Here is a 13,125-nt window from a genome sequence, read left to right as displayed (position 1 = left end):
CTTATTAAAATAAATTTGCCTTTCTAACGAGCTCATAGGCTACACCAATGCTGCTGATCTGAGAACTACACTTTGAGAACCACTGTTTTAGTCCTTTTATAAGTGACTAGATATATAAACTACAGAACTAAAGATTACACAGATTGTCACACATGGGTATGCACACAATTTAAAGGGAATTTTGCGAGATTTAAAGCTATTTTAAGTTTTACTAGATTTAGCATTTATTGATAAGGTTACCAGAAGCTTTGAATTGCATGATCCGAGGACACGCCTGTATTTGGGTCTTAGCACCTTTTTGTTCGTTCAGTCCGTAGTACTTCCCACTCTCTCTCTCTTTTTTTTTTTTTTTCTTGAGACAGAGTCTCGCTTTGTTGCTCAGGCTGGAGTGCAGTGGCGTGAACTCTGCTCACTGCAACCTCTGCCTCCTGGGTTCAAGCGATTCTCCTACCTCAGCCTTCCAAGTAGCTGGGTCTACAGGTGCCCACCACCATGCCCGGCTACTTTTTTTTTATTTTTAGTAGAGACGGGGTTTCACTATGTTGGCCAGGCTGGTCTTGAACTTCTGACCTCGTGATTCTCCCGCTTCAGCCTCCCAAAGTGCTGGGCTTATAGGAGTAAGCCACCGTGGCCCCAGCCCCATCCTTTATTTCTTTTTCTTTTCTTTTCTTTTTTGTGAGACGGAGTCTTGCTCTGTCACTCAGGCTGGAGTGCAGTGGCACGATCTTGGCTCACTGCAACCTCCGCCTCCCAGGTTCAAGCGATTCTTCCCCCTCAGCCTCCTGAGTAGCTAGGATTACAGGCATCACCATCATGCCCAGCTGAATTTTGTATTTCTGTAGAGACAGGGTTTCACCATGTTGGCCAGGCTGGTCTTGAACTCTTGACCTCAGGTAATCAGCCCGCGTCGGCCTCCGGAAGTGCTGGGATTACAGGCGTGAGCCACCGGGCCCAGCTCCTATCCTTTATTTTTTTATCCCAACCTTCATCTCTGTAAAACAGTACATAAATGGACCAGAAAAGGGTCTTTATCCTGGTGAATATTTTAGAATCTATACTAACTCATGGAGGTAAAGGCAAACATTACTATTCTTCATTCAATCAATACTTACTGATCACATACCACATGTCAAGCATTAAATACAGAGGATACAGCAGTGAACAAGTTCCTGCCTTCTTGGAGCTTATGTTCTAAGTTAGGAAGACAAGGAAACAAGTAAACATAATATGTAACGCATAAACATATAATATGGTGATCCAGTGCTATCAATAAAGTAGGTGGAATGGGATACCCAATTTTGAAAAAAATATAGAAAAAAATTTTTAATAAAAAATAAAGCTGGGGAAGCAAAATGAGATGGGTGTCCTATTATATAAGCAAAGACCTGAAAAAGTAAAGAGGCCATGCAAATTTCTACTAGAGAAGTATTAGGCCAGGCGCGGTGGTGGTGCACTTTGGGAGTGCTGGGATTACAGGCTGGAGTGCAGTGGCACGATCTCAGCTCACTGCAACCTCTGCCTCCCGGGTTCAAGCGTTTTTTCTGCCTCAGCCTTCCTAGTAGCTGGGATTACAGGAGTGTGCCACCACACCCAGCTAATTTTTGTATTTTTAGTAGTGCTGGGGTTTCACCATGTTGGCCAGGCTGGTCTCAGCTCCTGACTTCAAGTGATCTGCCCACTTCGGCCTCCCAAAGTGCTGGGATTACAGGCGTGAGCCACTGTGCCCGGCCTCAAAGGAAGTATCTTTAAGAAGGGTCTACTTAGAGATATGCTGGTGGTTAATGGAATAAATACAGGATAGCAAGATACCCAGAGACTAATAGCAGAACGCTGCTACCTTCTCTAGGACTGGAAGAATAAAGGGAAGAAATGCTGTAACTGGAGTGGAGGGGTGCTGGAGTGGTAGTTTTGGAGATGGAGCAAGATTTAAGCAGGGAGGAGCACAAAAAAAGACTTCTCTTTACTCCCATTCTCTAATATCTAGTGTTGTCTAATATCTCTCATGGGGCAGTCTTACCAGAAACCAGTTGGTAGTGCAGTCCATAGAAACAGCCTATAAAAAATGGGCTGAGAAAAGGGCAAGTGGATACCAGCACAGCATCAAATCTGTGATTTTATGTGTGTGTGTGTGTGTGTGTGTGTGTGTAGGAAAAAGCTAAATTTTAAGAAAAGTGAGTAGACTTAAAGAAAAACTTTAAATCCAAGTGAGTGGATTCAGAGAAAAACAGTACAGGTGAAAATCATGGCTAAAGTTTGGGAAACACTAGGAAAACAATTTTATGAACTGTATGTATTTAGCACAGTCTAAAATGGTCTGTAAGATTTGTTTACCTGATTCACTTTAGAATATTTTCATTATAATCTTAAATATTGTCTGACTAGTGCTCCACATGTATATTTTCTAGATAACTGAAGATTAAGCCTTTCAAGAATGCACAATTTTATTCATCTGTTTTGGAGGGGCTTCTCTAAAATGTATCTTAATTTCCTGAAATGTATCTGATTTCCAATATTAGAATCACTTCAGAGGGCTTGATAAAACAGGTGGGACCTACCTCTGGAGATTATCCTACTAAGGGCTGGAGAAGGACCTGGGATGATGCTGATAATACTGCTAAAAAGGGATCACACTTTGAGGACCACTCAATTATATTAAGCTTAATTTAACTTTTTCTTAATGACTTAGGGTCATTTAACCTACAAAGGTATATTAGGGTATGGAAACGCAAGGATGTTTGTTCCTTCATACTGGTTCCAGGTCCATTTTATTATTTTCCTTCCTTCTTCCCATCCTCCCTCCTTTCTTTTTGTCTTTGTTTTTGTTTTTAGAAACAGGGTCTCTGTCACCCAGGCAGGAGCGCAGTGGTACAGTCATAGCTGACTGCAACCTTGAATTCCTAGGCTCAAGTGATTCTCCTGTCTCAGCCTCCCAAGTAGCTAAGACTACAGGCCTGTGCTACAGTTGTAGCTAATATAGCCTGCATTCCTTTTTACTCCTCATGCTGTCATTCACTGTGCCACTAGTAATGTCTCTGTCTCACTGTTCCTGTATTAAGCTCTTCTGGGCTGAGACTAGTTAAGTTGGTTAAATTTTAGTATAGAAAATAGGTCTGTAATCTAAGTTCATGTATTTTAGTGAGTGAGCTTTATTATATCCACTTTGACCAGTTTTGTTTTCCAATTGTTTTTGAAGATACCTAATGTTGCCACATGAGGTGTTGCCACATGAGGGATCTATGAGTGAGGGTGGCGCCAATTTAAAGTTGTTCTATACTTGCCTTCCAGGTGGATAGGGATCACAGGAATCTCTGATACGTTTAGTAGCTAAACACCTTACTTGAAGTCCACAAAAAAATTTTTATATCTACATTAAATTCTAGAATTGCTATAGCTGGATGTGGTAGTCGGCCTGTAGTCTGGCTACTTGGAAGGCTGAGATGAGAGGCCAGGAGTTGAGGCTGCAGTGGGCCATGATCACGTGCCATTGCACTCTACCTGGTATGACACAGGTCTCTGGAAAAAAAAAATTCTTGCTATAGTGCTTTAGCTAGCCTGTCACCTATATCAAGTATGTCTTTGTTTTTAAGTCTTTTTTTGTTTTTCTGAGCTGGAGTCTCGCTGTGTCACCCAGGCTGGAGTGCAATGGCCCGATCTTGGCTCACTGTAACGTCTGCCTCCCACGTTCAAGCGATTCTCCTGCCTCATGGGATTACAGGCATGCACCATCATGCCTGGCTAATTTTTGTATTTTTAGTAGATACGGGGTTTTGCCATGTTGGCCAGGCTGGTCTCCAGCTCCTGGCCTCAAGTGATCCACCAGACTCGGCCTCCCAAAGTGCTGAGATTACAGGCGTGAGCCACCACGCCCAGCCTTAAGTCTGTCTTAAACTGTATTATAGCTTTTAAACACTTTCAAGTCTTGAAGTATGGAAATGGGATAAGTAACTAGTATTAGGTGTGTTTTTACAAATATTAAATATTGGATATAGGTATATAGGCTTTCTTTCCATAGTAACTAATACTGTGTAATATTAGCAAAGAAAAGGGGAACAGTGAATTGGTGTTGTTCAGTAGTTAGTGTTCTAGAACTTAGCTTCATGTGTTTGATAGAGAGCTTACTTGTAGATCTATTGAAAATTTGCACAATACATGGAAGAATAATTACATGCTTCCCAGTTGTTACCTATACCTTTCCTTTTTTTTTCTTGAGACGGAGAGTCTTGCTTTCGCTCTGTTGCCCAGGCTGGAGTGCAATGGCGTGATCTTAGCTCACTGCAACCTCCATCTGCCAGTTCCAAGCAATTCTCCTGCCTCAGCCTCCTGAGTAGCTGGGATTACAGATGCACACCACCACACCCGGCTAATTTTTTTTGTATTTTTAGTAGAGGCGGGGTTTCATCATATTGGTCAGGCTGGTCTTGAACTCCTGATCTCACGATCCACCCACCTCGGCCTCCCAAAGTGCTGGGATTACAGGCATGAGCCACCGCGCCCGGCTACCTTTTCACATAGTAAGGAAATTACTATTCAAGTGCCTGTATCAGAAATGTCTTCCATTTTTTTTGTTGGCAGGATATTTTAAGGCCTCTGTCTTGAGTTTCCCTTCTAGGTAGATTTATATATTCTGCCTTGATTTTATTGTTTTCTGTACCTACTGAGTCATTTTTTTCCTTTCTTTGACTCTTTCTTTGAAATCCTACTAAATCTGCTTCGTGAAATAAATTGTTGCCTAAAATTGGTTACCTTACCCCAGTTTATTGCCAGCTTTTTTCCTTGTTAGTAAAAAAGTTTTCAGTATGTTTCTGTTATACCTTGTAAATTGATACATGCCTTCACATTATTTCATTTGATTTTCGTTATAATTACTATAAATAATAGGAGGCAGTGTTATTTTACCTAGAGTAAATCAAAGTACAGGGAGGTCCTCAAATTTTACCCTAGGTCCTGGCAATCCCAAAGCCCATACTTTTTTTTTTTGAGACGGAGTCTCGCTCTGTCACCCAGGAGATCTCGGCTCACTGCAAGCTTTCTCAAGCAATTATTTTACTGCACATTCGGCTCACTGCAAGCTACACCACCCGGGTTCACGCCATTCTCCTGCCTCAGCCTCCCGAGTAGCTGGGACTACATGCGTCCGCCACCACGCCCGGGTAATTTTTTGTATTTTTAGTAGAGACGGGGTTTCACCGTGTTAGCCGGGATGGTCTCAATCTCCTGACCTCGTGATCCACTTACCTCGGCCTCCCAAAGTGCTGAGATTACAGGCGTGAGCCCAAAGCCCATACTTTTACTCTGTCTTAAATATACTGTGGTAGTTGTGTTTCTACTTTGGGCAAGTTATTTAACTTCATTGTTTGTCTTATCCATAAGGTGGGGATATTAGTTCATAAAGTTATGGTGAGGATTAAACTAAATAATATGTATAAGTTGCTTAGAATAGTGTCTAGCACATAGCTAAACTACAATAAAAATAATAGTGAAAGCTATTATACCACATTACTTTCCCTTTCTTTTAAAAGTTACCATAATAGCTGGGCACGGTGGCTCATGCTTGTAATCCCAGCACTTTGGGAGGCAGAGGTGGGCGGATCACCTGAGGTCGGGAGTTCGAGACCAGCCTGACCAACATGGAGAAACCCCGTCTCTACTAAAAATACAAAATTAGCTGGGTGTGGTGTAATTCCAGCTAATTGGGAGGCTGAGGCAGGAGAATCCGTTGAACCCAGGAGGCGGAGGTTGTGGTGGGCCGAGATCGCACCGTTGCACTCCAGCCTGGGCAACAAGAGTGAAACTCCGTCTCAAAAAAAAAAAAAAGAAGTTACTGTAATAAAATTAATCACTGAGATTTTAAGCCAACATTTGCTGTAGTGAAATTTCAACATCAGAAAAGATTTTAGATTGTTTCTTGAGTTTATTTTTGTCGGATTACTTGTTTTTTTTTGTTTATTTGTTTTGTTTTGTTTTTTGAGATGGAGTTTTGCCCTTGTTGCCCGGGCTAGAGTGCCATGGCGCAGTCTGGGCTCCCTGTAACCTCTGTCTCCTGGATATAAGTGATTCTCCTGCCTCAGCCTCCTGAGTAGCTGGGATTATAGGCATGCGCCACCATGCCCTGCTAATTTTTTGTATTTTTAGTAGAGATGGGGTTTCTCCATGTTGGTCAGGCTGGTCTTGAACTCCCGACCTCAGGTGATCTGCCCACCTCAGTCCCCCAAAGTGCTAGGATTACAGGCATGAGCCACCTCGCTTGGCCAGATTGTTTTAGTTCCTGTATTTTTTTTTTTTAACTCTCGTATTTCTCGTTGTCTGAATTTTTATTTATCTTAAAGCATGTGCAGTAAAATAATTGCTTGAGAAAGCTATTGAAAGTATTGTTTATGTTTTAACATACTGGGAAAAAATGGATGCCTTTTCTCTGAGATTAAAACATGTATTACATATTAATAAATCTAAAATCGACATTGAGTATTTGATGGCCTTTTGGGGTTTTTTTAAGGATTAGAATAATGCAGCCATTTGGGACAATTATTGCCTTATGTATGCATATAGAAGAAAGAAAGAATTTCACATCTGTAGAATTTGTAAAAACCATTATGTTAGCAGTAACTGTAGTAACTGAATTTTGGCAAACTTGTTGGACACCATTGTGTTTTGCTTGGCCTGGCTTTCAGTGAGTAGGTACTTATTTTAAAAAGATAAATTTCTAAAACTGTCATCATATGTTTTTTCTCTCAACAGGGCATTCTTAGCAGGGTTACAGAATCTGTTAAGAATATTGTGCCAGGGTGGCTACAAAGATACTTCAACAAGAATGAAGATGTATGCAGCTGTTCAACAGACACAAGCGAGGTTCCACGCTGGCCAGAAAATAAAGAGGACCATCTGATATATGCCGATGAGGAGAGCTCTAATATTACTGATGGGAGAATCACACCTGAGCCAGCAGTCAGTAATACAGAAGGTAAGTAAAATGTGAATATTTTGTCATGAATGATAGGTTTTCATGCCCTAATTTTGAAGACACTACCTAGTTATGGTAAATCTAATCAGGCGGTACCTAAACCATGTGGGAAGAGGATGATAATCAGGTTCAAATTGGATGTCTTTTTTATTTATCAGTGTTTTATTTATTAAGGAAGGTTGATAAACTATATCAGTTAAGAGTGCAAGCTCTGATGTTGGATTTTGGGTTTTAATTTTCTTTTCTTTTTCTTTTTTTCTTTCTTTTTTTTGTTTTTTGAGAGAGAGTCTCGTTCTGTGGCCCAGGCTGGAGTGCAGGGTGTGATCTCTGCTCACCGCAAGCTCCGCCTCCCGAATTCATGCCATTCTCCTGCCTCAGCCTCCCAAGTAGCTGGGACTACAGGTGCCTGCCACCACACCTAGCTAATTTTTTTTTTTGTATTTTTTATAGAGACGGGGTTTCACCGTGTTAGCCAGGATGGTCTCGATCTCCTGACCTCATGATCCACCCGCCTCAGCCTTCCAAAGTGCTGAGATTACAGGCGTGAGCCACCGTGCCCAGCCAATCCTGTCCTTTAAAGCACATATTTTAACTTTCGATGAAGCCCAATTTATCTCTCAGTGTATGTTTCTTTCAGTATATACATTTTTTCTTTCACTACATGTTTTGAAATACATAATTACAAAACTTTTTGTAGCCCTATGTTAAAGTCTCAAATAAATAATTGATTTGGTTGTATGCCCTGTTAATTTTGGTGTACTTAGTAACATCTCCCTGCCTGATTTGTCCATAGTAAAAAATAGCGATAATGAAATGGCCCTGAAAGAATGGTTTTTATTTTAGAGAAATGGCAAATCTAATTTTTCTTAGTAATGTTCAACTAGATGTATTCTTTGAATGTTCACTTACTTTTATTAGAGTAACTTAAGTTTTAATGTCTGTACTTTTCAAGATTGCTTTTAAATATATTACCAGCAGCCATCTTGAGGTTTTATCTGGTAGATCTCTAAGCTGACTGCCTCTGTGTTATTTTCTTTTCTGGCCAGTGAAAGGGACTCTGGCTTTTCTTTTTCTGTTTTCCCCCCTCTGTTTCCTGGTTATGAGATTTGTTTCCTTTTGGTTAGAGAGTTCTAGTATATCCACAGTGACTGTCTTTTCTAAGATAGCTATAGAAATGATCTTTTCTATCCTAATGAGCATATTTGTAAGGATTAACTAACTTCAAGAATTTAGGTGTGAAAGACATGGAGAGTTTCTTATTCTCTGTACAGTTTATGTATATTTGTATTTTCATGAAAATAGCAGGATGAATTTATGCCAAGGTCAACTCAAACTGATTTTATTCATTATATTATTAAATGTATAAGGAAGATTTTCTGTTACATGTATATTATACACACGTTTGTGTATAACTTCTAAACTTTATTATGGAAATTTTTTAAACCTAGAGAAATAAAGAGGATAGTACAATGACACCCCCCACTCCCCGCCCCCCTCCCCCGCCGCCCGCCCCCGGCTCCCCATTACTGAGCTTCAACAATAATCAAGTCACGGCTGATCTTGTTTATACTCTATTCGCACACCTATTTCCCTACCTTCCTACCCCCAACTCACCTGATGTATTTAGAAGCAAGTTGTGGGCAGCATTTTGATATCTACTTCAAAAACTTTTAAAAAATTTTTTTATTTTCTTTTTTTGAGCCAAGGTCTCACTCTGTCTCACAGGCTGGAGTGCAGTGGCACAATCTCAGCTCACTGCAACCTCCACCTCCCAGGCTCAAGTGATCTTCCCACCTCAGCCCCCCAAGTAACTGGGACTACTGGTGTGGATCACCAGGCCTGGCTAATTTTTTTTTTTTTTTAAAGTGGAGATGGGGTTTCACCATTTTGCCCAGACTGGACTCCTGAGCTGAAGCGATCTGCCTGCCTTGGCCTCCCAAAGTGCTTAGGGTTACAGGTGCGAGCCACTGTACCTGGCCTGCTTCAAAAACTTGATAGCATTTTTCTACCTCATGCTTGTCTTAGATCTGAATCCTGCTATCTTAAACCTTGTAAGTCCCGGTCAGTTCTTGGTTTTTTTTCTTGTTTGTTTTCGTTTTGTTTTTTTGAGATGGAGTTTCACTCTGTTGTCTAGGCTGGAGTGCAGTGGTGCGATCTCAGGTCACTGCAACCCCCGCTTCCCGGATTCAAGCATTTCTTCTGCCTCAGCCTCCTGAGTAGCCGGGATTACAAGGCACCTGCCACCACGCCTGGCTAATTTTTTGTATTTTTTAGTAGAGTCAGGGTTTCACCACGTTGGCCAGACAGTTCTTACAGTCTGCCTTGACCTTTGTCTACTTATTAATACCTGCAGTCACATAAGAGTGTGACTTAAACTCCCCAATAAGATGAATATAGATCTTACTAGATATAACAGAAATTACAGTTATATTTACTCTGTGAAGTAATTACACTTAAATTTGACAGTGCATTCTCAAAACAGTTATGTGTTGCTTAACTATGGGGATACGTTCTGAGAAATACATTGTTAGGCAGTTTTGTCACTGCAAATATCATAGTGTATACTCATACTAACTTAGCCTACTCTTACCTAGGCTGTAGCCTGTTCCTAGATTGCAAACCTGCACAGCCTGTTACTGTGCTGAATACTGTAGGCAATTATAATAGTGAATATTTGTGTATCTGAACATATCTAAGCATAGAAAAGGTACATATGATATAAGAGATAAAAAATGGTATGCTTGTTTAGGATACTTAATCCTAAATGAAGCTTACAGGACTGGAAGCTGCTCTGGGTGAGTCAGTGAGTGGTGAGTGAATCTGAAGGCCTAGAACATTATTGTACAGTACTGTAAACTTTATAAACACTGTACACTTAGGCTATAATTTACTAAAAGATTTTTCTTCAACAATAAACCTTCGCTTACTGTATCTTTATAAATAAGATATACATTTTTGAAATGTAAAAAACTTTTTTACTCTTGTTAAAACAGTTAGCTTTAAACATAAACAGATTATATAGCTGCACAAAAATATTTTTAATGTCCTTACTCTCTAAGCTTTTTTCTATAGTACTGTTTTTTTTTCTTAACTTTTAAAACTTTGTTAATCCCAGAACTTTGGGAGGCCGAGGTGGGTGGATCATGAGGTCAGGAGATTGAGACCATCCTGGCTAACATGGTGAGACCCCGTCTCTACTAAAAATACAAAAAATTAGCCAGGCATGGTGGCACATGCCTGTAGTCCCAGCTACTCCAGAGGCTGAGGCAGGATAATGGCATGAACCCGGGAGGCGGAGCTTGCAGTGAGCCGAGATCGCGCCACTGCACTCCAGCCTGGGCGACAGAGCGAGACTCCGTCTCAAAAAAAAAAAGAAACAAAAAAAAGTTTTGTTAACAATTAAGACATGCGCACATTAACCTAGCCCTACATAAAGTCAGTATCAGCAATATCATGGCTTTCTAACCCCACATCTTGTCGCACTGGATACTCTTCAGGGGCAGTAACATCCATGGAGCTATCATCTCCTATGATAACAATGCCTTCTTCTGGAATACTTCCAGAAGGACTTACCTAAGGCTGTTTACAGTTGACTTTTTCTTTCTTTCTTTTTTTTTTTTTGTTAAAGACAAGATCTCATTCTGTTACCCAGGCTGGAGTGCAGTGGCACCATCATGGCTCACTGCAACCTCAACCTTCCAGGCTCAAGCGATCCTCCCACCTCAGCCTCCCAAGTAGTTGGGACTATAGGCGTGTGCTACCACGCCCAGCTAATTTTTTAAATTTTTTTGTGGAGACGAGGTCAAACTCTGTTGCTTAGGCTGGGCTTCAACTGGTCTCAAGTGAGCCTCCTGCCTTGGCCTCCCAAAGTGCTGAGATTACAGGTGTGAGCCACCACCTGTGAGTCAATTTTTTTTTTAATGTAAGTGGAAGGAGTATACTCTAGTGATAAAAGGTATAGTTAAGTACATAAAACAGTTACATAGTCATTTATTATCATTACCAAGTATAGTATTCTATAGAGTACATAAATGTATTTGCTCTAGTTTTATATGACTGGTAACACTGAGTTTATTTACATCAGCATAACTGCAGACTCCTGAGTAATGCATTGCACTAAGGCCTTAGGATGGCTGTGATGTCACTAGGGAATACAGATTTTTCAGCTTCTTCATAATCTTATGGGACAACTGTTTATATAACAGTTTTTTGTTTTTTTTTTTTTTTGAGACGGAGTCTTGCTCTGTTGCCCAGGCTGGAGTGCAGTGGCTTGATCTCGGCTCACTGCAAGCTCCGCCTCCCGGGTTCACGCCATTCTCCTGCCTCAGCCTCCCAAGTAGCTGGGACTGCAGGTGCCCGCCACCAGGCCCGGCTAATTTTTTTTGTATTTTTAGTAAAGACGGGGTTTCTCCGTGTTAGCCAGGATGGTTTTGATCTCCTGACCTCATGATCCACCTGCCTCAGCCTCCCAAAGTGTTGGGATTACAGGCGTGAGCCACCGCTCCCAACTAGTTGACTGTTCTTATGTGGCACATGACTATATATCTGCTGCTGAAGTAGTGTCAGATTCTGGAAAGCTAACATATGGCAGTCCTAAATAAATTTAGTTGTTTACTAAATATTAATTTTATAAATACATATTTTATTGCACTTTGCACATACTGCATTTTTTACAAATTGAGTTTGTGGCAATCCCATGTCAAGAAAGTTGATCAGTGCCATTTTTCCACTAGCATACGCTAACATGTCTGTCACATTTTGGTAATTCTTGCAGTATTTCAAACTTTTAAATTATGTATCTATCATGGTGATCAGTGCTCTTTGGTATTACTATTGTAATTGTTTTGGGGTGCCACGAGCCACACCCATATAAGATGATGAACTTAATCAGTAAATGTTGTGTGTGTTCCAGCTGCTCCACCAACTGGCTATTCCCCTTTTTTCTCCCTCTTTCTGGGCCTCCCTATTCTCTGACAGTATTGAAATTAGGCTAATTAGTAACCTTACAGTGGCCTCTAAGTGTTCAAGTGGAAATCAGAGTTCCCCGTCTTTTATCCAAAAGCTGTAAGTATGTAAGTTTAGTGAGGAAGGCATGTGGACAGCTGAGACAGGCCTGAAGCTAGGCCTCTTGCACCAGTTAGCCAACTCGTGAATGCAAAGGAAAAGATATTGATGGAAATTAAAAGTGCTGCTCTAGTAAACACACAAAGGATAATAGGAAAGCAAAGCAGCCAGTTGCTTATGTGTAGAAAGTTTGAGTGGTTTAGATAGAAGATCAAACTAGCTACAAAATTCCCTTAAGCCAAAGTGTAATCCAGAGCAAGCCCTAACTCCCTTCAGTTCTGTGAAGTCTGAGGGAGATGATAAAGCTGCAGGAGAAAAGCTGGAAGCCAGCAGAGATTTATTCATGAGGTTTAGGGAAAGAATCTGTCTCTGTAACATAAAAGGGCAAGGTGAAGCAACAAGTGCTGATGTAGGAGCTGCAATAAGTTATCCAGAAGATTTAGCTAAGAGCACTGACAAAGGTGGTTTATTAGTCCATTTTGCATTCTATAAAGGAATACTTGAGACTGGGTAATTTATAAAGAAAAGAGGCTTATTTGGCTCATGGTTCTGCAAACTGTGTGGGCATGGCACCAGCATCTGCTTGGCTTTTAGTGTGGTCTCAAGGTTTTACTCATGGCAGAAGGCAGAGTGGGAGCAGGCATATCAGTCACATGGAGGGAGAAGGGAGCAAGAGTAAGGAGGTCCCAGACTATTTTAACAACCAAATATCATGTGAACCCACTACCTTGGGTAGGGTACCAAGCCATTCATGAGGAATCTGCCCCCATGACCCAAAGACTTCCCATTTGACCCCACTTCCAACATTGGGGATCAAATTTCAACATAGGATTTGGAGGGACAAACATCTAAACTATCAGATGACTACACTAAACAACATATTTTCAGATGAAACATGGCCCGCTGTTGGAAGAAGATACCATCTAGGATTTTGATAGCCAGAGAAGAGACATCAATGCCTGGCATCAAAGGATAGGCTAACTCTCTTATTAGGGGTTAATGCAACTGGTGAGTGTAAGTTGAAGCCAATGCATATTTACCATATCAAAGATCCTAGGGCTCCTAAGAATTATGCTAAATCTACTCTGCCTGTGCTGTGTAAT

The 13,125-nt window shown here is 40.9% G+C and overlaps 1 protein-coding gene across 4 annotated transcripts in view; it reads left to right on the top strand.

Moving 5' to 3' along the window:
• NUP153 (nucleoporin 153) overlaps nucleotides 1-13,125 on the top strand; it is a 92,654-nt gene that overhangs the window by 11,924 nt on the left and 67,605 nt on the right. For all 4 annotated transcript variants that reach the window (XM_008976775.6, XM_063604757.1, XM_003823178.7 and 1 more), the window contains exon 2: nucleotides 6,736-6,958. In XM_008976775.6, coding sequence (XP_008975023.3) covers nucleotides 6,736-6,958 — 223 coding nt within the window. The remainder of the gene's footprint in view (nucleotides 1-6,735; nucleotides 6,959-13,125) is intronic.

Source organism: Pan paniscus, chromosome 5, assembly GCF_029289425.2.
Source record: "Pan paniscus chromosome 5, NHGRI_mPanPan1-v2.0_pri, whole genome shotgun sequence".
NCBI classification, from domain to species: Eukaryota; Metazoa; Chordata; class Mammalia; order Primates; family Hominidae; genus Pan; species Pan paniscus.
This window is presented reverse-complemented; position numbering and strand designations above follow the sequence as displayed.